The sequence below is a fragment of the Vicugna pacos genome, chromosome 20 (assembly GCF_048564905.1).
Source record: "Vicugna pacos chromosome 20, VicPac4, whole genome shotgun sequence".
Classification (NCBI taxonomy): domain Eukaryota; kingdom Metazoa; phylum Chordata; class Mammalia; order Artiodactyla; family Camelidae; genus Vicugna; species Vicugna pacos.
Window position 1 is genome coordinate 43716358 of NC_133006.1, and position 24402 is coordinate 43740759.

General features: G+C 52.4%; 1 protein-coding gene across 3 annotated transcripts in view; it reads left to right on the forward strand.

Annotated features, from left to right (window-relative positions):
- The window catches only part of EXOC2 (exocyst complex component 2), a 119286-nt gene that overhangs the window by 25476 nt on the left and 69408 nt on the right, over nucleotides 1-24402 (forward strand). For all 3 annotated transcript variants that reach the window (XM_072945794.1, XM_072945796.1, XM_072945795.1), the window contains 6 exons: nucleotides 1244-1400; nucleotides 5220-5396; nucleotides 7338-7464; nucleotides 13290-13403; nucleotides 14799-14923; nucleotides 20120-20200. In XM_072945794.1, the coding sequence (XP_072801895.1) occupies nucleotides 1283-1400; nucleotides 5220-5396; nucleotides 7338-7464; nucleotides 13290-13403; nucleotides 14799-14923; nucleotides 20120-20200 (742 nt within the window). In that variant the 5' untranslated portion in view covers nucleotides 1244-1282. The remainder of the gene's footprint in view (nucleotides 1-1243; nucleotides 1401-5219; nucleotides 5397-7337; nucleotides 7465-13289; nucleotides 13404-14798; nucleotides 14924-20119; nucleotides 20201-24402) is intronic.

Genomic DNA, 24402 nt, shown 5'->3' on the forward strand with positions numbered 1-24402 from the left:
GTGTCTGGAGCAGAGGTGTGCTGCTCGGTCACCAACAAGAAAGTAGATCATACTTTCTGATTCATGACTGTGGGTGTTGGTCCAGACATTTACCTGCTATTACCAGACACGACTTCGTTTTACTGTTTTACTTGGACAGACTGAGGATGATGTACGTAAGATTATGATCTTCTGTAAATGCCTTCAAAGTGGATTTGGAAAATAGGGAGTAAATTGACAATGCCTTGTCCTGGTTTCTGTTTTGTTTGCTTTGCCTTTTTTGAGACCAGAGGTATTCTCATTTCAGTTCTGTTTCACAGCAGGATGAGCCAGTGCTCCGGTTGTGTAAGAAGCAGCTAAGGTTCTCAGAATGTGGCTGTCAGATGCCCAGGTGAGCTGATGAGATGCAGGGCACCCTAGAGAGGAGAGCGGCGCTCGCGCCGGGAGTCAGGAAGCCAAGGGCCTCTTTTACATCTAAACAATGTGTGACCTTGAAAAACGTCTCTTACCGTCTTTGGGTTACAGTTTCTTCAGGTGAGGGGTCTAGACATTAACTGGATGGGGTCTCTTGTCTTTGAACCTGTGAAGAACTGTCCTGCCCTCCTCATGATCAGAACCACCATGTCAAGGGTAGCTGGCCATCTGGTGTTTTTATTAATCATCTTTTCAGTAACATTAATGTCGGTGGTAATTTCTTACTAAATTTTCATACTGTTTTTCTGGAGACAAGTCTTCCGGAATATTTCTACTTAAAAATTTGATTCTGAAGGTACTCAGTGGAAGCCACGTGCTCATCCAGTTCGTGGTCTAACACTGTGGACAGGGCTGGTAACATCCTAATGAGGTTCCCCCTCAGCACTTAAGAGTTGCTGTACTAAGTCAGGTCACAAATAAGGTGAAGTTAGTATGCCTGTGGGAACGTGGGGGTGCTGTGAGCTTTATGAGTCTGATGAGAGTGTCCCCTGCGGCAGCTTCCAGCATGTTCCTAGGGTGTGGCCGTGGTGGCCTGGGGCTCAGGGTGACCTCGGGCTCCCTCTGTTCTCGCGTCGAAGGTGCCCATCCCAGATGTCCCACCACGGTGCTCGCCTGCGTACTTGGTCACCTTCACGATCGGGGGTATCGGCAAATGAGCTACCCGGCAGCTCCAGAGTCTGGCCTGGGTGCTGACAAGCGCGCCTGCGTCTTGGTGCTGGACGCCTGACCTGGCGTCTCCAGTCCGCTTCTCGCAGGTGGTGCTGATCCTCTTGTCCTTCTCTTCTGACAGGTGGCTTGTGGCACTGGGCCTTGTTTCCCCGAAGGCACGATGTCTCGCTTGCGGCAGCCCCCCCTGGTGACAGGCATCTCTCCCAACGAGGGAATACCTTGGACAAAGGTCACGATTAGAGGAGAAAACCTGGGGACTGGCCCCACTGACCTCCTGGGTAAGGGCGGGCTGTGGCCCGTGGATTCACGTCTGTGGTGGGCGGCCAAGGCCGGGGACACTGCTCTGAACCAGTGAACCAGGGAAAACCCTGCTGTGGTCTCTACAGGGTGATCTGAACAGGAGTGGAGGGATGGTTTGGCTTTCTGATTATTCTGTTAAAACCATTGTTTTATCAAGTCTTGTCTGTACTGTCTCACCAGGACCTTGAGACAGTTCCCCACAGCTGAGACTGGCCTGGACCGGCCAGTGCTGGCCCCGCCTGCCTGGATGGGAACAGCCCCCCAGCTCTTCCCGCCCCGCTAGTCCTGTTTCTGTCGGAGCCTGTCCTGCGCTCCTCTCTGCACTCTCTCCCCCTGGAGGAGACTGTCCGCTGGTCCACGTGGCGCCCATGTGCCAGGGGCACCACCCTATCTGGGCTCCAGACTCTGGGTGCAGACTCTGTGCACTGACGCCGCCCGTGGTTCTTGTGAGCCTCCCCCCTCAATGGTAAACAAGCAGCATTGTAGTTTTAGGGTCAGTTCATGCTTTCCATCGTTTTAAGCTCAAGGATGTGAGCGATAGGATCCTGTGCATCCAGTCAGCACCGCATGCGTGCTTTAGGTATGGGTTTGCATCCCCCCCCCCCAAAAGCACAAAGACTCTCCCAACCCCATCTCAGGGTCCTGGTCTGTCAGTGGCTCTCACCTGGCCTGGCTCCACCTCCTCTAGGGCTTAGAGCAGGCTCTGGCCCAGCTGACAAAAGTGGAGCCTGTCCTTGACTTTTAACAGCTCAGGTACCGGCAGGTTCAGCGCAGGGAGCAGACTGTGCGGAGTGTGTGGTCGGCTGCGTGTGAGGACGTGCAGGTGGGCTCGCAGCAAGGGGGGCACTCGTGTGGCTGCCAAGAGTCCGTGCTCACTTTGCACATTAACTTATCCCCATTCAGACGTTCTCACGACCCACTGGTACATGGTGGAGGTTTTTCTTGTGTCGTCGCTCCTGTTCGGCAGGGGCTGTCTGGCCATCCAGAGACCCCGTGAGAAGGACGGGTGGTCAGAGCGAGTCCGCTGAGCTGGACAGGAAGAAGCTGGAGGGTCTGCTGAAACCTATGGCGCGGCCGTTGTTGAGACGGCCCCCGGCAGAGCCCAGGGTGTGCAGAGCTGCCCTGCTGACCCTCACCCGGCGTGAGATGGACAGCTGCTGTGCTGGCACCACAGCAGTGGTCGAGGGCCCCAGCCCGCCCCGAAGTCCACAAGGCTGCATGACACCGTCCCTGGTGCCGCCTCTTCCTCGGTGGTGCAGGGCGGCCTCAGAGCTGTCTGCCTCTACTGGCCATTCAAGTTTTATGGTAAAAGCCAGTGATAAAGGAGACTGTTCTATGGGCCACTGTGTGTGTGGCAGGGGTGGGGGTGGCAGTTTTAAGTTACTAGTTTTTAAAATCAGTACTTCTTAATGGCTGTAACCAAAAATCTGCCACAGAATTTTGAAAGCCATTAAAACAAAGTTTAATGGGAAAAAAAATTTAAATAGAATTCCCATATGACCCAGCAGTCCTATTTCTGAGTATCTATCCAAAGGAAATGAAGTCACTACCTCAAAGCTCCGTGTGCACTTCCGTAGTGTTCACAGGAGCCAAGGGGTGGCAACGACCCGAGTGTCAGTGAGTAAAACTCAGACGTGTTAAACGAGAAAGACCGCCTTCCTAAGATTAATGCCTGGTGGCTAATCTCATGTCTCGGTGTTTTGACAAAGTTCATTGCAGATTTTTCTTTATCCAAAGTGGGAAAAACCCTTAGGAGGGAGGCTCTGCCCCGCAGGGAGCCCCGCACGCGGCTGCTGGCCGCTGGGTGGACGTCACTCTGGCTGTGGCCCAGGCAGGGCTGTTCCCGTTTGGCTGAGTGCGTGTGACTTTTGTAAACCTGCTAGTTCGGCTCTCGCCCTGCTTGTATTAACAAGAAATCATTTTTTTAGGAAGCAAACTTAACCTACTAAATAATTGAAGTGTTTTTAACTCAGATGACATCTACACTAGCCAAGTAAAACACTATAAAAACACTTTATTTGGAATTCTGCAAGTTACTTTAAAAACAAGATGTCATATTTCGTGGCTTTCAGTACTTAACAAAAACACGCTTATGATCTTCTTTCATTTCCATGACATTTAAAACGATCTGCTTCAATCTGTTTAAAATTAAATGGTGATTATTAATTTTTTTAAGTTAAAATGCAGAACAGATACTAAATCAGAGGAATCTTTACAGCAGTTCCAACTCGAATAAACTGTTGTCACGGGTCCTTTTTCCACGTGTGCCGTCGTGGGTCTCACAGAAGTTATATATTGACCTGGAGTGACACCAGAATATCCAGTGTCTCTAATTAAGCAGTTCATAAATTAAGGTGTTTCCCATTCATTGGAAAAAACGGAGACTAATTTACGTGTGCATAAGAATGATTTGAGTAAGTGTCCCCTGCGCTCACCTTGGAGATGGAGCGCTCCAGGGATGCTTTTAATCTCTTAAATTGCTTAAATTTTTCATAATAAAAATTGGTTATCAGGAAAGCTAGCAAGACATTCTCACTTGGAAAAATAATTTTGAATTATGAATGCATCTAAAAATGTGTTAATGTCGTTACACATTTAAAAAACCAACAGAAAACTTAGTCCTAAAGGAACCTTTAAGTGCTATCATTAGAAAAACTAAATTCCTTACATGAATAAATAGTAATAGATATTTTAGGGAACTCTCTGAAGTCATTATTTCAATAAATGTCTTTAGAATAGAGTTGCTTTTATTCCTTTATGGTTAATATGACACTCTTACTAAGCAGTGCTGTCAGTTCTAGCAGAAGAGACCTGAACCTCTCCCTGCATTTTTCCAGCCAGACCTGCGTTAGTCGAGGTTCTGCTGCCCTGCTCGACTCTGAGCGGTATCAGAAGTTGAGGGAGAGAAGAGGAGGTGGGGAGCGTCTCGGCGTTTGCAGCGCACACGTGGACTCATCTCGCCCGCAGGCGTTTCCCACGGTGACCTCTGCCTTGTGGGAAAGCGCTGCCGGGATGCTGGGGTCGGTGGGGCCCCGTCTCCCGCGATGGCCCTCAGGGCTTCCCTGTGTGGTCGCTGCCTACATCGCGGTGTCCTGGACTCGGGGCGGAGATGCCAGGCGTGGGCTGAACTTTTTGGGAGCAGAGTGCAGTCCGGCGACAGTGCCTAGTGGGGAGCACGGAGGCAGCGTGGACTGCCTGTGCAGGGGTGCTGGGCAGACGTGAAGACTGAAGGTGTAGCCGGGAGCGCCCGAGAACACTCACTGCATTTCACAGGCTTAAAATAAGGTGCCCGCTGTAGTCCCTTCTGTAGCGTCTTCTGTAACTGAACACCAGTGCAGGTGTGTGCAGGTTGTTTTCGGGAAGATGGATACATTTTTTTTCAGGGAGTGATGTATGCGTGTATTCATAGCTTTAGAGCTTTGTAGCAGTAACTTGGACTTCTGGCATAGCAGTAACTTCTGATACATGTGAAAGCAATGCAAGTGTGTCGAAGTCTAGTCACCCGGAGTGCCTGCTTGTCATTACGGTCGTTGTTTTCTAATTCTAGCGATGTTTGAAGAAACGTGAAGATAACCTAAAAGACGTCTTAAATATCAGAGGAAAACAGACAGAAGATCAACAGAGACTGTAGTTTATTTGCAGATAATACTGGGCGTGTTGAGGAACAGAAACAAGTGACCGACGAGCCGGGGAGTGCCGCTGCTGGGTTTATTCTCGGTGCTGGTCCCGCGCGGAGGATTGCGGTGTTTCACGGAGGCGCTGCTGTTCGGGCTCGTTACACGCGTTTCTGCTTGCAGGTCTGACCATCTGTGGGCACAACTGCCTCCTGACGGCGGAGTGGATATCTGCGAGTAAGATCGTGTGTCGCGTGGGGCGGGCCGAGAACGACAGGGGCGACATCATCGTCACGACCAAGTCCGGAGGCAGAGGGACCTCCACGGTCTCTTTCAAGCTGCTCAAGCCTGAGAAAATAGGTATCACCTCCGTGACTTTACTCTAAGGAAGATAAAAGCTGGCTTTGTCTTGCAAAATCGAATACTGGTAAATTAGTGTAACGGTTACTTAGTCTCATATGCCAGGAACTTGGGTTCAGTTTGTTTACTTTTTCAGGAACTTGGGATGTTGGTTAAAATGTGCATTGCTTTTGAAAAGGCGGCTTGCTGAGTGAGCAGTCAGTGAGCCAGCAGAACCCGAGGGCCGCGATTACGAGAGCTGTCATCCCGAGCTCTGTGTAAAACCTGCCCCTTTGACGCAGCGAGATGCCCATTTTAGTTCCCTGGTCTCGAATACAATAGTTGCGCTTCTTTCCACGGTAAGTCAAGATTTGAGGTGAAATATCTTCCTGATTTGGCCAAATTAGCAGTAACACTCTCTAAATAATCTCCTTTCCCTCACTTTCCGCGTCCTTTGAGGCCCGGACAGAAAGTTGCCCACCTCACTGTGCCTCTGAGCTCCAACCAGGAGAGACACTCAGGTGCCCCATCACGTCCCGTTCCCTTCACGCACCTAACACGCCCCCCGTGCTGGGAGGAGAGCTGGCTCCAGCCCGCTCTGGGTGCTGGCACTGCTGCTCTGGGTGCGTGCAGGGACCGGTGCTGAGTGACCGCGAGCACACGTGGCCGTGCTTGGCGCAGCCCCCGCACAGTGGGTGTCAGTACTTCAGTATTTTGCGTGTTTCTTCATGTGTGTGGCCGCCCCTGCTGGAGGAGACGTCACGTCAGAGTCGCGTGTGGGCCTGCAGTGACTTGCACGTGGTCAGCCCTCGATAACTCCCTGTGTGCTGGACGGACGTCCCAGGCACACTGCAGCCCCGGCCGTGCTGCTCTCAGTTGGAAAAGCAGGGAATTGGGCACTTGTTTTTGTTTTCTGTCTTGGAGTGCAGAGCCTTTCTTCAGCACTGTTTCCTTAAATTCCTGGATGTTTTTAATACATAAAAAGTTGCGGAATCTAAGGGAAGATTCAGAATGGAACTTACGTATGTGTACACCTGTGTATGCAGACATGTACATATACACACAATATTCTTGTTTTTGTTCACTGGTTTTTATTTAATGTCTTTGAAAACTGAACTGTGAAATTAAAGCAGAAACTTGTTTTCAGGTTTTTGGAGGAGCTTAAAAGACATTTTGACAGACTCCAGTGTCATCTTGAATCATGTTTATACATCAGATAAAGAGAACTTACATGAAAGTATTGGTTTTATTCTGAGACACTGCCCCCAGACGTACCACAGTGCAGGCTCAGTAAAGGCTTGTGGATCTGAACTCGGGAGCACCTGGACCTGAGCTGTGGCCGCTGGGGGAGCCTCCTTGGGTCCTGGCAGAGCTGGGGTGCTGGTGGAGCCAGAGGGTCACCAGCGGTCCTGCCTGACCCTCCGCTCTGCCCCTGGCCCCGCCCACCTTCTGCTGCAGCCTGGCCCGCGGCGCTGCGCCTGGAGGAGCTGTGTGGAGGAGGGTGGCGCCGGGCTGTCATGGGAGAGAGGCCCTGTTTCCATACATTGTGCTTTGTTCACTCTCCCTAAATATCCTGCTCATTTCGATGAAGGTGTTTGACTGACTTCTTTGCGTAAGGAATTGCTGGATGCTTTGTTGGTATACGAAATTTAATTAATTGTACTTTTTTTATTTGTAAAATTAGTTTGCTTTAGCAGAACTTGCTTGGAGTCTTAATTTCTCTTCTCTGTTGAATAATGTACAGTGCAATCAAGGTGTTATTTTTTGCCTTTTTATAGATTCTCAGTGGTTTTAATTAAGCCACCAGCCATTTAAAAAAGCAATCTGGAGCATTTGTTCCCTGGAATCTTTTAAAAATTATCGTTGTGTGCATTTTGAACGAGGTCTTTAAAACAAGGAGCCGCATGGTAAGGCTGAGAAAGGCCCCGGGAGCGTGCTCTCACTCGAGGCCTGTCTCGGTAGGGATCCTGGACCAGTCGGCCGTGTGGGTGGAGGAGATGAGCTACTACGACGTTCGCACCGACAGGAGTAAAGGCGCCCCGCCCCTGTCGCTGCGCCCCGCCAACCCCCTTGGCATCGAGATCCAGACGTGAGTACCGCTTTCCTTCCGTTGTCTTTGCGTCCAGCTGCGGGAAGTTTCCTCACCCAGAGGGAGCGCGTCGGGCCCCAGGGCCCTGGGAGCGCAGCTGAGGACGCGTCTGTGTTCTCTCTGGAGCCGGGTCGGCTCTGCTGCGGTGAGTTCCGATTAAAGCTTTTGGTAGAAACTACTTAACCTTTTAAGTTTTTGACTTACCTTTAGTGAAGAGGAAAAGCAGCTTGAAGTTTGTAATAACTAATACTTTTCATGGTACGAGAATTAATGTGTTATTAGAAGTTGGTAAATTTAAATACTTAGATGGTACGTGAAGTCAAAATAGAATTTTCATATGCTTCATTTTTAGGGAAATATTTTACAATAATTAGACCCAGTGTAGTCTGTCATTTTGTTTACTGCTTCAAATATGATTTGTAGTCACCTCAGACTTAACTTTCTTTCAGGTTGTCTTGAACCAAATCTAGAATTCCCTTTCCTTTTTTTTAACACCTTTTTTTCTTTATGGTTCCTGAATGATAAACTACACGTTATTTCGGATGCACAGTTTGATGAATTTTGGTAGATGTACACACGCATGAAACCACCACCACAATCAGGGTATCTCTACACGCTGTTTCTGTAGCTTTTGTGATCAGCGCCTTATCCTTGGGTCTTCCTTGGTCAGTGCATCGAACACATTAGTTGTGTCTGGTTTATTTCCCGGCCTGGAGATTCTGTGACGAAGTGACGCTGAGCGTCGCTCCGTAAACGCTTCCTGGAGGCGACCAGTTAGTTCTGTTGACACTTCAACCGTAGTGTTATTGTAGGTTTTTCTAGGAGTGGAGAAGACTTTCCACTAAGCCTGCTCTGAAGAAAACGAGGAAATCAGAAGCAAGCTGCCTTTCCACCGGGGGTGGTTGCCGCTGGCTGGCAGGGAGGGGGCAAGTGCTTGTCTCGGGAAGCTGTCCTGCGTTGGAGAAGGCCTGGTGAGCGTGGGCTGCCCTGGGTCACCGCTCTGAAATTCGTTGGCAGTGTGGGTCACTCGGGAGCTGTCTGAAGGATTTCGGTGCCCAGTAAATTAAGGGTTTAAGGGTCGAGAGGGTCCAGGAGAGAACAGGAATCGCTCAGTGTTTGCCTGAGCACAGTTTCCTGCTTGAGTGGGCCCTGTGGTTGAAAGTGAACCTTTTCACGCCTGCTTCCGTGCGTTGCAGTGCCAGCCTCCTTCCTGGGCCCGCCACTGAGGACGTGTGGAGCAGGGGCCCTTTGAATCGCTCTTTTGTGAGGAAGATCGGTTCTGTACGCAGGCACGGGGCATAGGAAAGGCGTGTGAATTTTGAGCCTTAGGCAGAACTACAGAACTGTCGAAGTTGGACTCGGTTGGATGCTTGCATCGTGAAATGGACTTCTCCGTGTTCAGCTTGGCTCCTTGATCTCTTCACCTGTGCGCGCCCTCTCACCTTTCCATGGTCTTCATCCCTCCTGTTACTGCTGCTGCCCATGAAGGGGTTCGGCTGGAGGCCCCGTAGCCCTTTCCTTCACACAGTTTGGAATTACCTATAGGCGACGTGGGTGACGGGCCAGAAGCAACGTCACCGTGAGTGCTCAGCTCTTCAGAGTTTTCCTTCTTCTCTGGGAGGTGGTCGGGTTGAGCCCGGAGCCCTCTCTCAGCTTGAATCGGCTCTGCCACTTCCTCGCGGTGGAGTCGGCCCCTGCCTCCCCACTTGCAGAGGCGGCTGCCTGCGTCACAGGGTGGCTGTGAGCTCCGGCGAGAGCACATGTCCCTCATTGTCACTGTGATCCTTGTTCCTGCGTGCTCACTGCTCACTGCTCTGGGAGAGAATCTTTTTAATAACTATTGAGATTTCAGAGTAATAAATTGCAGTAAAATCTAAAATAGTATATGTACATTAGTTCAAGAGGTGCTTAAATGGGATAGAATTAACAGTAATATTTCTTTCAGGCTGTTACTTGGAAGTTTCAGGAATAATTTGTTCAGCCCTGGATAATGAAAGGATAGCTTTTGGAAAGGTAAAATCTTGACTCTCATGCAGGTGCAAAATACACGCGTGTCAGAGCATTATTTAATTCAGTGGTTAATGGGAACCAGTTCCGAGGGAATTCAGGGCCAGGCGTCCGGGCAGTGAGGGCCGAGGTGCACCAGCACGTCCACCGCGTGGCCGTCAGTTGCGTCCTCACCCGCTGGGCGCCCTGGTCCCTGTCATTCCTCACCTGTGTCCTGCGGCAGAGCCTCCACGAGGAACAGAGGAGACCTGGGGAGTGGACAGGGGCCCTGGGCAGGCCCTCCAGACAGTTAGGACGTCCAGGATCCTTCTTGCCTGTGTAAGGTCTTGCACAAGTTTTTGGCCAAAAGAAGAAGAGGACAGATCCCGGGTAGCAGGAAGACGAAGGTGAGGGTGGGAAGGGCTGGAAACCAGGAGGAGAGGGCGGTTTGGGCCGAAAAATGCTTCTCCACGCTCCTTTTCACTTTTTAAAGGTTCTGTCAGCAAACCTGCATTTGTTTTATTCTTTGACCTCAGCTGGAGAAGTCTTATTTTAGAAAAAGAGAATAGAAAAGGACAAGCAGATGTGAAAACGTCGATGTGGGTCGGTCTTATTTCCCTGACTCACTTCGTATTTTTCAGTCCAAGTCTTCCGTCTCCATAGAGAATGGGTTACAATTCAGGTGAGGATCCCTAAGAGCATTTCCTTACTATCTGTCTACCTTCTGTTTTGTTTCTGTCTATTAATGTCACTTTGGGTTTCTTTTATAATTAAAAGGCTGGGGGGGACCTATTTTCAATTTTTTAAAAAATGTCGTCAGAGAAGGAGTAACAGGATTTAATTATTCGCTTGTTGAAGAATTGTGAGTGCTTGTTAGAAAGAACCGTGGTCCCGACGAGTTCCCACAGTGAAGTGGTGAGGTTGCCTTTGGAAGAGGAACCACCCCCGGTGGTGGCAGTGTGGGTGTTTGTGGGAGCGCAGTCGCATGTACTGGGTGGGTCCCTGAGGGTCCTGCCGTGGCAGCTGGTTCTCTGAGCAGGAGAAGCGGGTGGGGGTGACCCGGGCCGGAGTGCTCTGCCATGAGTCAGGGCTGGAGGACGGTGCTGTTGGCGCCCGCGCCGTGGGCTGCCGCCTTCCACCACAGGCTGGCCAGCTGGCAGTTACGGGCCTCCCTCGGCTGCTCAGCCCTGATGCTGCGTACACATGGTGCCTTGACACCTGTAAAAGTGCTACTAATTCCTCAGAAAAAAAAACTTCGCTTTGGATTGAGACTAAGGTTTGCTTGTAAAAAGTCAGTATTTACGATTTATTATACTGATCGTCACAAATATGTGTTCTTTGCACTGCTTAGATTATGAGAGACATTAAAATTGTAAAAGAAGGTAAAAACTGGTTCATATTAAGGAAAAGCCTTCACTAGGTTTTATTTCTTAAAAGCACTCTTTGCCTAACATGAGCATATTTACAAGTAATGTTTTTGCAGACAGCAGCTCTGTGGGAGTGTGGGTGCTGAAGCGGCGCACGGCCCTCCTGCTCCGTGCGGCCCGTGGCTGCTCTGTGCCCCTGTCACTGGGGCGCAGTCCCGAGCGGCCAGCTGGTCTCGGTCCCGCGCCACGTGGGTGTGTGAGCAGCGCAGGTCTTGCTTCTCACCAGGCTGGATTTCCAGCAGAAGGAAGAGGCAGCGTTTTCCTGCTGCGTCCAGAAAGTGAGGAGAGGCGCAGAGTCACTCCTGGTGTGAGTGTGGGAGGGAGGCCGCCTTTGGGGATTCACAGAAGCACGTCTGTGGGCTGTGGTGCAGGCCTTCGGCCCCGAAACGGCGTGAGACCAAAACATAGGAGAAGCCCACACCCTGCAGCGAGCTGGCCACTTAATGCAGCGGGACGCAGGCACTGGAGTGAGAGCTGCGGGTCTGAGCGATGCGCTCAGGGCGTGGGAGCCGCTTTCCGCTGCCCTTGCACCCGCGGTGATGCGGCGATGATGCCGTGCCTGGTGGGACGCTTTCTCAGGAGGATTTCTGCTGCCCTGTGGCTCACGGGCCGTCAGCAGGGCGTGCTCGTACTCGAACGTGAGTGCAGGTGTGCCGTCCTGCCTCTGTCCACGTGGTCCGTGTACTGGGTCCCCCGAGACCGGACCTTCCAGGAGGTCCCGTCTCGACTCACACGGCCCTCTGATGGGTCTTCAGCTTCCGAAACGGTTGATTCCTTAGCGAAAACACTTCACGGGTTACAGCGTGGGCTGTGTGCTGCTGTCCCCTCCAGCTGGTGTGAACGTGGCTTTGGTTTGTGTTACTCGGCATAGTTTGCTGTCACTGACTGTTGGCTGCACTCGGTGGGCCAGAGCCTACGATCCTGCCTCACCTCTCCAGGCTTCGCACCCCGGACCTAGTGTGTCTGCCTCGGCTGAGGCTGCTGTCAAGACCGTTAGCAGTTTCCCACACCCGAGTCACTGCCCGCCCCCCCCCCCTCAATTCCTGTCTTTCTAGGTTTGTAGCTGTCACTTTACGCCACGCCTAGGATTCTCAGGTTCTTGATTTGACAGCGGAAGCATCGGCTTCTGTTCTGAATGTTTACTTGCCCCATCTCTGAGGCTGTTTCCTCACCGCAAAACGGGAATCTGTAACTCACTGTGTTACGAGAATCGAATAGAACAATGCTTTTGAAAAGAGTCTGTTAAATACAAAGAACTAAGTGTAAAGAATAGAAATAACAGCAGGTAACCCTTCTGAACGTTTATTGGTGTCGAGAACCGCGGAGCTTTCCGCGTGCGTTGCTTTCACCCTCAGCGTATTCCTAAGAGGAAGACACTGTGGCCCTGCCGTCCCCGTGAGCAGACGGCACCTTAGGGAGGCGAAGCTGCGTCCTTGAGGCTACCCAGAAAGCTTAGCAACCCTGCAAGCCCTGTTGGGCACTCCCCGCCCCTGTGGGCGCGCCCACGGAGCGGCACCGCCTCCTGGCGCTGGCGGGCTGTCTGCTTTCTCCAGGTCTCCCGTTCCACATTTACTTTTAGGTGCCTTCAGCTGTAAGTAGCAGAAAAGAAAAGTTCGTCTTGGTTTAAACAAAAAAGATACTTATTTTTTCGTAACATACGAAGTCCAGAGATGTTGGTCTCAACGACTGGCTGAGCCAGTGGCTCGGAAACTTCACCGAGACGTGAGGAGCCCAGCTGGCGGGTCTCCTGCCCTTGGCATGACGCTGATTTCCTTCCTGACTGCAGGATGACGTTAGCGATTTCTAGCGGTGAAGCTGTAGGAATACGTAGTAAATAATCATGTTACAATAAAAATACTGTTGAAACAATAGTAATACACAATAGGTAATAAAACACAGCGAAGCCTAGGGCAGAAAGACGTGGTCTCTTCTTGATTTTCCTTAACAGTATGGGAACCTTTCCCGGAGATGCTTCCACAGCTCTTTCTTTGGATGCTGTTGGTCAGAACACAACCCCAGCAGTGAGGGGCACAGAGGGCACGCTTGCTCCGAGTGATCCGTGTTCACACTCGGGCGGGACGAGTGCCAGGCCGTGCGGGTGGCTTTGTCTGATCCGGTGGGGAATGGATGTCGGGTCACCAGCTAACGGTGCACGTGGGATCCTCAGGAAATTAAAACTAGAACTACCACACGATCCAGCAGTCCTGCATCTGAGTGCTTATTCTAAGGAGATGAAATCGGGATCTCGGGGTGACCTGCACCCCATGTTCACTGCAGCAGGATTCCCTGTGACCGAGATCTGGAAACACCTAAGTGTGTATAATTGTAGCGGTTGGTGTTCATGTTTATTACTGTTCCATCTTTGTAGCGAGCGCACTTGAAATATATTTTAAACCTTTTTTTCTCCCTCAGAGGTAAATTTCCCCAGAAGGACTTGGAAGCGCTGTTCCCTGGAATGAGTGCTGATTTTACGAGTGAGAACTTTTCGGCTGCCTGGTATCTGATAGAGAACCACTCCAGCACCAGGTGAGTGGGCGCTGGAGTGTCGCAGGGTCTCACTCCCACACCGGGTTAGTGGACACTGAGCTGTGCCTCAGAGTCTCACGGATGCAGCTGAGCAGATACGTGGTAATAGGGTTTCCTCTGGCGTTGCCACTCAGCAGCCCTTTGACCTTGGGTGAGCTTGTGAGCATCTGTCTGGGTCTCTGTTTCCTTATTTACCAGATGGGACCATCAGTTAGAGGCTCCTGTTTCCTACTAGCATGTTGTTGCTCTCTATTTCATTATTTACGCCACCCATGGAACCTGTGTGAAGTCTCGGCTGTGTCCTATGCAATGCCCCCCACCCCCCATAACAGAATTCTTGAGTCCTGTGTCAAAACAAGGAGCACACCTCCTTCCCTGACCAGAGAGCAAAGGAAGATGAGCTGGTTTATCATTTTGCAAAGATGTGGCTTAAATTAGCCAAAAAATAGACAGGTTTATATTAAAGTGCTCCTTTGTAGCTGTACCATCTCTGCAAGAGCAGAACTGGCCTAAAACACTTGCATTTAGTAAAAATGTTTGAGTACATGAATGGTTTATTGCTAAAAATACGTATTCTTGACGTCAATTTGTTAAAGTAAACCATAGGAGAAAGTCTTCCTTGACCTATTAGGGTGAAAACTGTTATAGAAAACATGAGAAACAGCTGGTATAGACCTGGAATACGTTTGACCTGAGACTTTTTAGAGCCAATGTCTGAACTCTTTCATTATGTAAGATGGTTCTGATTTCATATTATGAATGTGCTTGTCTGTTGGTATAAGTCAGAGTTGATCTGCTTTCTGTGTAGGGCCACTGAGCCACTCAGGACTGTATTCTGTCTGTTATAGCCAGATTTTCTTAGCTCAGATGGAAATAAAACTTCTGAAATACAGAGGCCTATTTTTCCTCTGCTTGAGATGTAAGGATGAAATGTTGTGGTCTTTTTAGTTCTTTGAATTGTGAGTCAACCCCCAGGTTTTCTGTAGTTGCACTGTTAGTGGTGGGACTGATGTGGAGAGAGCAGCTTGCGTCCAGGGCCCAGCAGCGGGCGTCCCTGGAGCCCTGCCTCAGGCAGCTCCAGCAGCGCATGGTCCAGGCCTCCCCGGCGGGAGGTGGTGCCCAGAACCCCTTACCTGGCACAACACGTGTATGCTGGGCACGGACTGTGGGAATACCCGTCCGTGTGTTCACTTCCTGGGGGCCTGACATCTGAGGCTGCAAACCTCGTGCAGCTACTGTAACCTTGGCCTCCACGGTGAGCAAGGGGTTAGGTCCGGGGAAGAATCTGAAAGCTCGGCTCCGTGTAGTTCCGTGCGGTCTCAGTCTGCTTCTTTCTTAAGTGATGTCAGCACTGTACACCTGACGCTACCTTCTGGCTTCCTCGTCTCATTTCAGTTTTGAGCAGCTCAAGGGAGCGGTCACCCACCTGAAGAGACAGGCTAACAAGAAGAGCGAGGGAAGCCTGGCATACGTGAAAGGGGGGCTCAGTACCTTCTTCGAGGCCCAGGACGCCCTCTCAGGTAAGGTGGCCCCAGAGCATCTGTGGGGCGTCCCCAGCTGAGCCAGCACCTGCTCGCAGGGTGCTGATGGGCTGTGCCATGGGCGGGTCCGCAGAGCAGACATCCACCGTGGCCGTCCGTCTCTGCTGCAGGCTGGCTGCTTGGTGCTTTCAGCATTTGTCCCTGAGGCTTTGTTGGCTGGCAGACATGTGTGACATAGGAGGCCACTTTGCCTTCCCGCCCTGCCCAGCGCCCAGGGCCGATGAGGAATTAAACACTAACGGATAAAATTCTGGAGTTCTCAAAGTCCTTTTATAGCCATGAATGTCTTGCACGTGGGGCTCCTTCTGCAGGTGTGATCCGCTGGCGTTTGGTCTGGGGAAGACTGGTGGTGGTGACGTGTCCTTTCCTGTGGCCCTCCCCCCACCAGCCCCACGCGACAGCCACCTTTCCCTGCGTGCAGGGAAGCTGCGTGAGGCAGAAGCAGGGCAGCTCATCTAGTAGAAAGTGAAGTACATTAGGAAAAGTTAGCGCTGTTCTTCTTAGAGACAAACATACCTGTAGCCAGGTGCCTGTGTAGCTCAGAACCTGTGGCCCTAACCGTAGACTGAGGGGCCACACCTTCAGTTCCGAAAGACTGCATTCTTTAAATTAATTTGTGTTGTTCAAGTTCAGACACGCTTCCGTTTTTAAAACCCTGCTGCTCCTGGGCCAGATATGCCTGGCTGACTTCTGCCTTGTCGGCGGGGCATCTGGTACAGCTCTGCCTTTGCAGGAGAAGGGAGGTCTCAGCAGGAGTGAATGTGAGTGCCCAGATGGGAGCTGGGGTTAGGTGACCTGTGGCAGAGTGTCTGGGCCCTGATTTTTATCTTTTAAATCCTTTGAAGTTCACGTGGGAGGCCCAGCTTTGTTCTGGTCAGCTTTGTTCACTTGTGTGTCCTACTTCCTTTATTTAGAATGATTCTTAGGTTATGCCTTTTTTCGTGTTTTTAAAATCTGAAATTCTAATTTTTCTCTTTGATCTGGTAGTTTGTTTTTTAAAGTCAGTTTCTTGTCCGACTGCATAATGGACGGAAAATGTGTGTCTTGAGGCGCCTCCGTTCTCTGTGACTGCGTGTTCTCCTCAGGGCACGCTGGTTGATGCGTTATTATCAGTGGCTGATTCATTGCACGGTTTAAAATCTAGGTTATTTTCAGTAACATGCCAGGCAAATCTCCCTCTCTAATTTTGGTTCTGTCAGGTTTCCCTTGTGTGGGGGACGTACTCACTTTGCAGCCTCGGCTTGAGTTCTCTTGGCATCAGCGCTACGTTACAGGGCAATAACGACGACAGTGCCTGTGCAGTTGGGGCGATTCCCAGGACTGTGGCAGGACTGTGGTTGGGGGAGGAGGCCCGGCAGGGCTCGCGGAGCTCTGTCCCCCCAGTGACGGGTTGCTGCAGCTCAGCCTGGGAAGGATGCTGGGGCAGGCCAGGCAGCTCCACGCCAGGTCCAGGTGCCCTCCCGGGGGAGTCGCGGCCACACTGACCTGGCTGGTAGCCAAGGAGCCAGCCGCGCGGCGTGTCCACTCGCGCGCGGCGTCCAGAGCGTTCCCTGGGGCTCCGCACGTAGACACTGTTGGCTGCGGGAGCGGGGCGGCGGTCCTGAGGAGAGCCGGGAGCAGGTCTGAAGGGGTGTCTGGTCCGGGCCAGCCTGTGTGGCAGGCGGCTGCACAGACGCCTTCCTCTGCCTTCTGGTGTCGCCTGTGCTCCTCTCTCGACTGAGGGGCTCTTTCACGCGCAGTCCTGAGAGTTTTCCAGCCCGTCCCAGTCGGGTGCACAGTTAGCAGCTCTTGCCCTCTTGTGTGGCTTTTATTGATCTTCAGGCTTCTGTGCTGTTGTCTCTGTTCCTGTGTTCCCGTGAGTGTCTTAGCTGGAACTTGACAGGAAGTGTGTCTGGCGTAAGGGACCTGCCGAGCATAACCTCGGTGTGTTTCGCTTACGGTTGGTCTTTTCTTCACTGTGTCCTGCGGAACTGCCCGGGCACCACCCTTCAGTTTCTGTGGCTGTCGCTCGCCTTCCCTTCCAGTTCTTGAGGCTGCGGGGCTTCCTCACCAGGAAGGGCCTCTGACCCTCCCCTGTCCAGTCACCTGTTCTCAGTGGCGTGTGCAGCAGTACCGCCTGCTCCTGCGAGAGTGCGGTGGGCCCAGCCTGTGTGAACTGCCCTCTCCGGGGTCGCCTGGGTGAGGAGCGGCCGAGGGAGGCGGCCCAGGCAGAGTGAGCGGCGAGCAAGACGAAGGTGGTCTGGGCAGGATGGTTTTCCGGGGCCCGCTTGTCTAAGTGGGACCCGCCATACCTGCCAGTCTGTAAGGAGCAGTTGGAATCATTCTATTTTTTCAGTACAACTGAGGAAGGAAAGGGCTCACAGATTAACTAACCGAGTTAGATGTGGTTGGTACCTGATTTGGCCACGCTGGTAAGAGTTTGGCAGAGTAGGCGGTAAAAACCTGAACGTTTGGGAAGCTCTGCATAAATCTGCGTCCTCGGGGACCTCACCCTGACGCTGCCTGGGCTCCTGGTTCAGCATCACCCTTGGGGTTGGCGCCTGGGCCAGTCAGGCCACGCTTGTCTTGTGCACCCCGGGCGCTTAACATGCCGGTTTTTCAAAGTTGTTTCAAAAAGCGAGGGAGAAGAAGAACGTGAGGTAGAGGCCCCGGGTGGCCCCCAAGCCCATGGTACTGCTGTCTGTTGCGCAGAGAGCTAGTTGCCACCTGACCTGCCCCACACCGGCAGTAGTGCTAACTGGGCGAGGGGCCAGGCCGCGGGCCCCGTGTGCCCGACCCCCGCCGCACATACACCGCTCCTCACTGCTCACCATGTAAATGCGCAGGCAGAATGATGAATTTTTTTTATTGAAACTGGAAAATTTGACGACCATGTTCTGTTAGACAGTTAAATAAAAGAAACAGTTTTAGTGAATCGTAGGCAGTCTTTCTGTAACTGCTTTTTCTTTGAATAGAACTTTTATGTACATGCTTTTTTGTTTTCCAAAATTAGGCGTATGATGTTCAACTACTTCACATATTTAAGGTGTAATAGGTTAGAAACCACAAGCCTGTGATTGTGGACTGCATTGCTTATTGAGTTACTTTTTTAAAATGTTTCAGAGAGAGTAAAGGTCCAGTGAACCAGGCATTGGGTTATTTGGATTCATTTTCTGGAAAACAGGATTGCCTTGGTCAGACCCCAGTGTCTCTTGGTCCTCGTGCTGGCTGACACCTGGCAGGTCTGCTGGGCGGCAGTGGGCGGGGAGCCACTTGCGGCAGGAAAGGGCTGTGACCTGCTGAGCACGAGGGCTTAGGAGGCAGCGTCCGGGCAGGGCTGCGGTCAGCTGTGACACCTCGGAACGCCTGTCCCTGCAGCCCGGCTGGCGGCACCACGGCGGCTTCCCCTGCATCAGGATCCAGCGGTCTAGTTTTGGTTTTTAATACCCAGGCGTTTTTATCTCCTTCCCTTAATGATTGAAGAGTTCTTTTCAATTTAACTTAAGAAGTTCTAGCTATGTGGAAATGTTTTATGTCACCACATAATCCAGATTTGAAACGTTAAAGAAACAACTTTCTTTTCATTCCTAAACCAACCAAGACAATTAAAAAGAAAGTGGCTGGGTTTTTTACCCCCATGTTTTTTTTTTTTTTCCTGTGAATGTGTTTCTTCAGCAGAGAAGCAGTCTGTTTTAGAATTTCAAACAAACTTTGAGGTTGTTTTACAAAAACTGTAAAAAAGGACACAATTAGGATTAGAACCTAATTAAAAGAAGCAGAGGAGTAGAGGTTGCCACGCACTGAGAACGTGTCCATGGCACATTTGACCCAGAATTTCTTAGCCAGTGAGTGAAGGGAAATCAACTAAATTAAAGTTGATTAAAGAAACGCACGTCTATTTTGCTCGTTAGACAGATTTCTTTTTTCCCCATGAATGTGCCACTCAGGGCTGGTGGGTCGAGGGTGGAACCTGTAAGCCCCTCCCGAGGAGTCAGTGTCAGAGAGCAGCTCTCGCGCAGGAGTCCTGGCTGTGACGCCTCTCGGTGGCGCTGGAGCAAGCCGTGAAACATGACCTGCTGCTCCAGCGCCTGTGACCTGCAGAGAGGTCTCTTACTTGCACCTGAATGCGGTTCCCCACTGACAAGTCTGCCTTCCCCATTTTAAGAAGTGGAAACAGAGGCTTAGGCAGTTCGCGTCACCTGCCCGTGCGTGGGGGCAGGACAGGGTGAAGCCTTTTGTCCTGGCGTCAGACTGCTTGGGCTCCGATTCTGGGCGTGGCTTTGTGGCCTTGGTCACCTTGTTTAACGTCACAGAGCCATGGCTTCCCCCTTGTGAAGCATAAGTGACATGAGGACCTCATCACTGGCTTCTGACAAGGTGAGGGACGTGTTGGAAACTCACACGGTGTCCTGCTCACGGTCGTGCCCCGGTTAACACCCGCCCTTGCTGTTTTTATTGTTTTTACCGTGTCACAGTTTTGGATTTGAAATTGTCATTTGCTGTTTGTTTTGAAGTTTTCCCGATGCTTCACGCGGGCAAGCCTGACTTGCTCTGCTTACAGCCTCCTCTCTCTTTAGCAGGTGGGACAGGTTTCAAAATATAAATCATTAGTGATTTTCCAGTACTGTGTCAGAACCATTCAGACGTGTGTCAGGAACGGCGGAAACTGCCAGTGTGGTCAGTCCATCCACAGACCGGTGTGTCTGCTGTCCCTGGCTGTCTCCTGGCGCCCAGGGAAGGAATGCTAGAACGAGTAGGGCGTGAGCGGGGTGCCTTTAGCCGTGTATGTCCCAGGGCTGGAGTTAGGTGTTTTGAGGTTTATGGACTTAAAATAGCTGTATTTTCTATTTTGCAGTTGGTTAAACTGAGAAATAACGACTTTCCTGTGACCAGATACCAAAGATATTAGTTGCTTAAGCCTCACTTTCCTCATCCAGCTTCTTCCTCATTCGTTGCCACTTGTCTTGAGGGTCAGGCAGCTAAGCACACGTATCACGTGCTGTTTTCATAGTGTCAGACCACCGTGACGTAGACCCGGGCCGCTGGTCACCTTGCAGGGTTTGTGCAGAGTTTTTGCCTGTTTGTGCTTCTTTGCAGCAGTGAAAAAGCACCATTTTTAAAGCTGTTTAAAAACGTGATTTTAATGTACTGTTTTCCCACCCATTAAAGCAGCCTGTGTTTCCACTGTTTTTCTAGCCATCCATCAGAAACTGGAGGCGGACGGCACAGAAAGAGTAGGGGGGTCCATGACGCAGAGGCTGGAGGACGTTCTGAACAGTAAGTTCTGCCCACAGCCCTGAGCTGCCTGTGGGGACCTGGGCTCACGGGACAGGCAGCAAGTGATTTCAGTATTTGCTTCCAAATGGTAATGACTTAATGAACACGAAGGGGATACAGACGTTGAAAATGGATGTTCTCTTTCTGTTGCGTTGTGTTTATGAGACATCATCATTTGAGAGCGAGCCAGTTTACGTCTGAAGTAACATTTGCTGCCGTGAAGGAGGTCAGTGTATAAACAGCACCGTCAGAGATGGAAAACTGCTAGGCGGTGGCCAGGTCTGTCGTGGACCAGACCCTGAGAGAGCATCTTCGCGCACCTGCCAGCGTCCACGCGGAGAACCTTGGCGCCTAGAACGGCAGGTGCTCACTGCCGTCTGGTCACTTAGGGCCGTTTACGCCTTGCCTGATTCCAGAACAGATCTGAGGCAGCTGCGTACTTAAGAGTGTTTCCGACCCCGAGGTACTTTGTGAGCACTGTCGGCCTAGAAAAGCTGACACACGCACTCTGGGGCCCGTCCACCTCCCCTTTTTCTGGCGCCCTGGCTCCCAGCCGCTGTCACGCTGCTGTGGGAAACGCTCGCCGGGGGAATCAGCCCTGCTCCAGCGCTCGTGACTCGGAGGGGCGGCGCTCCCCTCCACGCGGGCAGCGGCACTCGGCAGGGCACGGCGACGCCCAGGGCTCTCCTGCTCTTAACCACAAGCGCGTGCGGCGTTTGGTTTCCCCGGAAAGCAAGGTTGCAAGTTGACCGGCCCTGGCGTATTTTCCCTTTGGTCACTTGTTGTTACTACTATCATCACTTTGCCTTGAGATGTCTCCTTGTTCCTTTTTCCTGTCTGAGAAGTCACCATTTATTTACAAGGCCAGTTGTGCGGAAGTGCTGTGCGGGGTGGGGTGGAGGCAGAGCGGCAGGGGCCGCGACTGCGGCCCCAGGGTCGCGTCCCCTGCCCGCCCGGTGCGCCCTGGTCGCCACCCTGCCGGAGCTGGGCAGCCCAGGACCAGACGCAGACATTATGTCAGAGGGGTGTCGTTGTTACTAACGCTTCAGTCTCGTGTGCAGTTATGTTCCAACTTACATGTGTTTTTGCTGAGTGATTTTAAATGAAAGCTTTGAGTTAGGGCAACGTTTTTCACTAAGTTTCAAAAGGTAACGTTGACTTCGAGGAGCCAAGCCCACTCTATGAAGAGTTTGTCTGCGTTGAAGCCTTTCGTTGAAGTTCTTTTCTGTTTTCACTGATACGTTTCTATGTTTGCCTTTGTGTTTAGTAATTCCTTCTTGATTTCAAGCCAGCGAAGTGATGACGGTTAATTTCTGCTGAGTCCGTGGAGCAGCTCTGTGCTGTCACCTATGCAGGAGCAGGCCCGCGCTGCCCAGCAGAACGTCCGCAGTGGCAGAAGTGGAGCTGCGGAGCACACAGCATGGGGCCGGTCGCTGAGGAACTTCATGTTTAGTTTTTACTTAATTTTAGTAACTCGGGGTTGGGCTGCAGTGCCCCGTGGGGCCATGCTGCCCGGGTGGGCGGTGCGGGTGCAGACAGCGCGGCACAGGCGCTTACGTTGCAGCCGTAACGGCAGAAGCATCTGCGCTGCTAGGGGGTCAGGTGCTGCTCTACACTGTGCGCAGATGTTTAGCCCCACAGAACCCTGCGAGGTCTGCACTGTTGTCTCCATCTTACTGATGGAAAACTCTGAAGTCCAGAAAGATTAAATGCATTCCCTAACGTAGCGTTAAGTGTTAAGCGGCAGGGCTGGGGTTTGTGTCTAGAAATCTGGCTCTGACCTTATGTCTAATCTGGAGACAGACTTTGCTGGCGTGGTTTGGAGCGTGTGCACACGCTTTCAGTGACCAGGGCTCCCGCCACAGCTGCATGAAGCATACACGGGGTTGCCAGCCGTGCAGACCACTGAGTGCCCGTCGGTGACGGACACCTGGCTGCTCTTCCAGTGGAGTCTGGGGGACTCCTGCACACATCTTGCCAGGTCCCGCTCAGACTGCAGCGCGTGTCTGTGTGTGGCCTCCTCGTCTCCCAGAGAGCAGCTCACGGACGTCTTACAGAAATGGAGACTCGGAAGAGGGGGTCGGCCCACAGGGCTGAATGTGCATCAGCAGACGGCTGTAAGTGGGTTCACGTCTGGAGGACTGGAGTCGTAGACGTAGCGGCTGCTGGGATGGGAGACTCGAGGGACAGGCTGAGGGGGAGCCAGGACGGTGTGGCGGGGCAGGCTGTCCCCGAGGGGCGACGCTGGCCGGAGCACTGAGAGGGGCCCGTGACGTTTTACAGCAGATTCAGGAAGTGGCGTGATCGGTCGTTTGACGGAACGTAGAGAAGACTGTCATGTAGGTTTTGTGATGAGAAAAGAAGGCAGGCATCTTGATAATTTTTTTACAAAGAAATTGGAGCCTTGAATTTTCAGTGTTTCTGATGTTTTAAATTATCGTATGCTATATAAAAACTAGTTTTACTGACTTGTTCTTTACCTACTCGGAACCAGCAGTGAGTTCTTCATGTTTCAACAAAAGTTTGCAGAAGTCACGGGACAACTGTAATTTTCCCTCAGTGGCTAGGCTGGCTTGCTCGGTTTAGCTGCCCGGCCCCTGGTGCGGTCCGGGACGCGGGCCCACACCGTCCCGCCCCGCTCGGAGCAGAGTCGGGGCGCTGACTCCGAGGCGGCCTCTGGTCCTGCTCTGTGAGCCCCTGTGCTCTCCGTCCCGGAAGCAGGAGGGAGAGCTTGTGTTTTCCTCTGAGAGTGTGTAATCCAGTGAGGAGTCGGGACAGAGCGGCAGGTGGTTAAGCTTGTGCGGTGATGCTCCACTGGCGTGAATCCCGGAGCCTGGGCCCCCAGTGGAAAAGTGCAGTGGACCCCGTGGACACCAGGCGAGGGCCGTGAGCCTTCAGGGAGGAGGAGGCAGCAGCCGGGCAGACCGACACTGGCTGGACGGTGGGACTGGGTGGACACAGTGGGTTCCAGGCAGGGCGAGGCTCAGGGGGGCGGGTGTGCGGGAGCCAGAGGGAGGCTGCGGTGGGCAGGGTCCGCTGGTGACCGGCCTTCTGTGCTGCTCTGTGGGGTCTGTCTTCGTCCTGAGATAGTGGGGAGCTCTGGGTGGCTTTTAAATAGGGGTCACATTCTGCCTGGAGAATGGGTGAGAAGGGGGCTCTACAGAGACCGGAGAATTGTGGGGGACCTTCCCCGGGTGCAGGCAGTGGGGGAGGGTGGGCGTTGAGGAGTGAGGGCGCAGCGTCACTGGACAGATGTGGGACAAAGGGGAAGGAGGCGGCCGTGACGAACTCCTGACTGGCATCCCCCAGAGGAAGAGGGGCCGGTCTGGGGCCGAGGAGCTGAGAGGACAGAAGTAAGCTGGTCTGGGCCCGCTGAGTGTGAGACTCCCAAGGGTTGGACCATGGCCGTCCCCTGCCTCCTGCTGGGCTGCGGGGAGCAAGTTGAGGGACCTCTGTGCTTCAGTGGCCTGCACCGTAAACGGGGGTTAACGTGGTGCCTGTCTCATGGGGACCAGAGCAAGTTTAAATGCCTTAAGAAGTGGTATGTGCTTTTGAACCTTGAGGATTTTAGAGGACTTGATATGAATTCTTGGAGCAGGCCCAGCGTGGAGCAAGGGCCAGGGTGGGCTGTGTGGGGCGCCCACGCTCCGTGGGGGCTGGGAGGGCCCTGGATGCTGAGACGTCTTTCTCCCCCATGGCGTCTTCTTCCCCTTTGCCTCCTCAGCTCTTCGCAGGGGCAGGTGGGCCGAGGGTCTGAGGGTCGATTTCTCCGCTGTCCTTGGCTAAAGCCAGCCCCGCCGCCTGCCTGGACTCAGGGTTCCTGCCCTGTGCGCACCCCCCATGTGCCCCCGCTCTGCCTCGGGGCCCCTTCGGAGGGACTCGGTCTGTCACAGGCGTGCTCTCGCGGGTCTGAGTCCTCCCCCCAGGAAGACTGGACTCCGCCTGTGGGCTGGCTCAGAACGAGCACCTCCTCTGTGATGGGCGAAGTCGTTCAAGAGGATTGTCTCCGTATGTGTATGTGAAGATGCAAGGACAAGTCTGAAGCTGACGGGCACGTCTGAGATGGAGCCTTGGGAGTCACCAGGACCGAATGATTTCCCAAGTGCTGTGTGTACAGTAAGAAGAAGGAAGCCAAGGACCTAGAACACTGAGGAATGTCAGTAAGAGTCCCGTTTGTAAAAAGGGAACTGACCCCTGCTCAG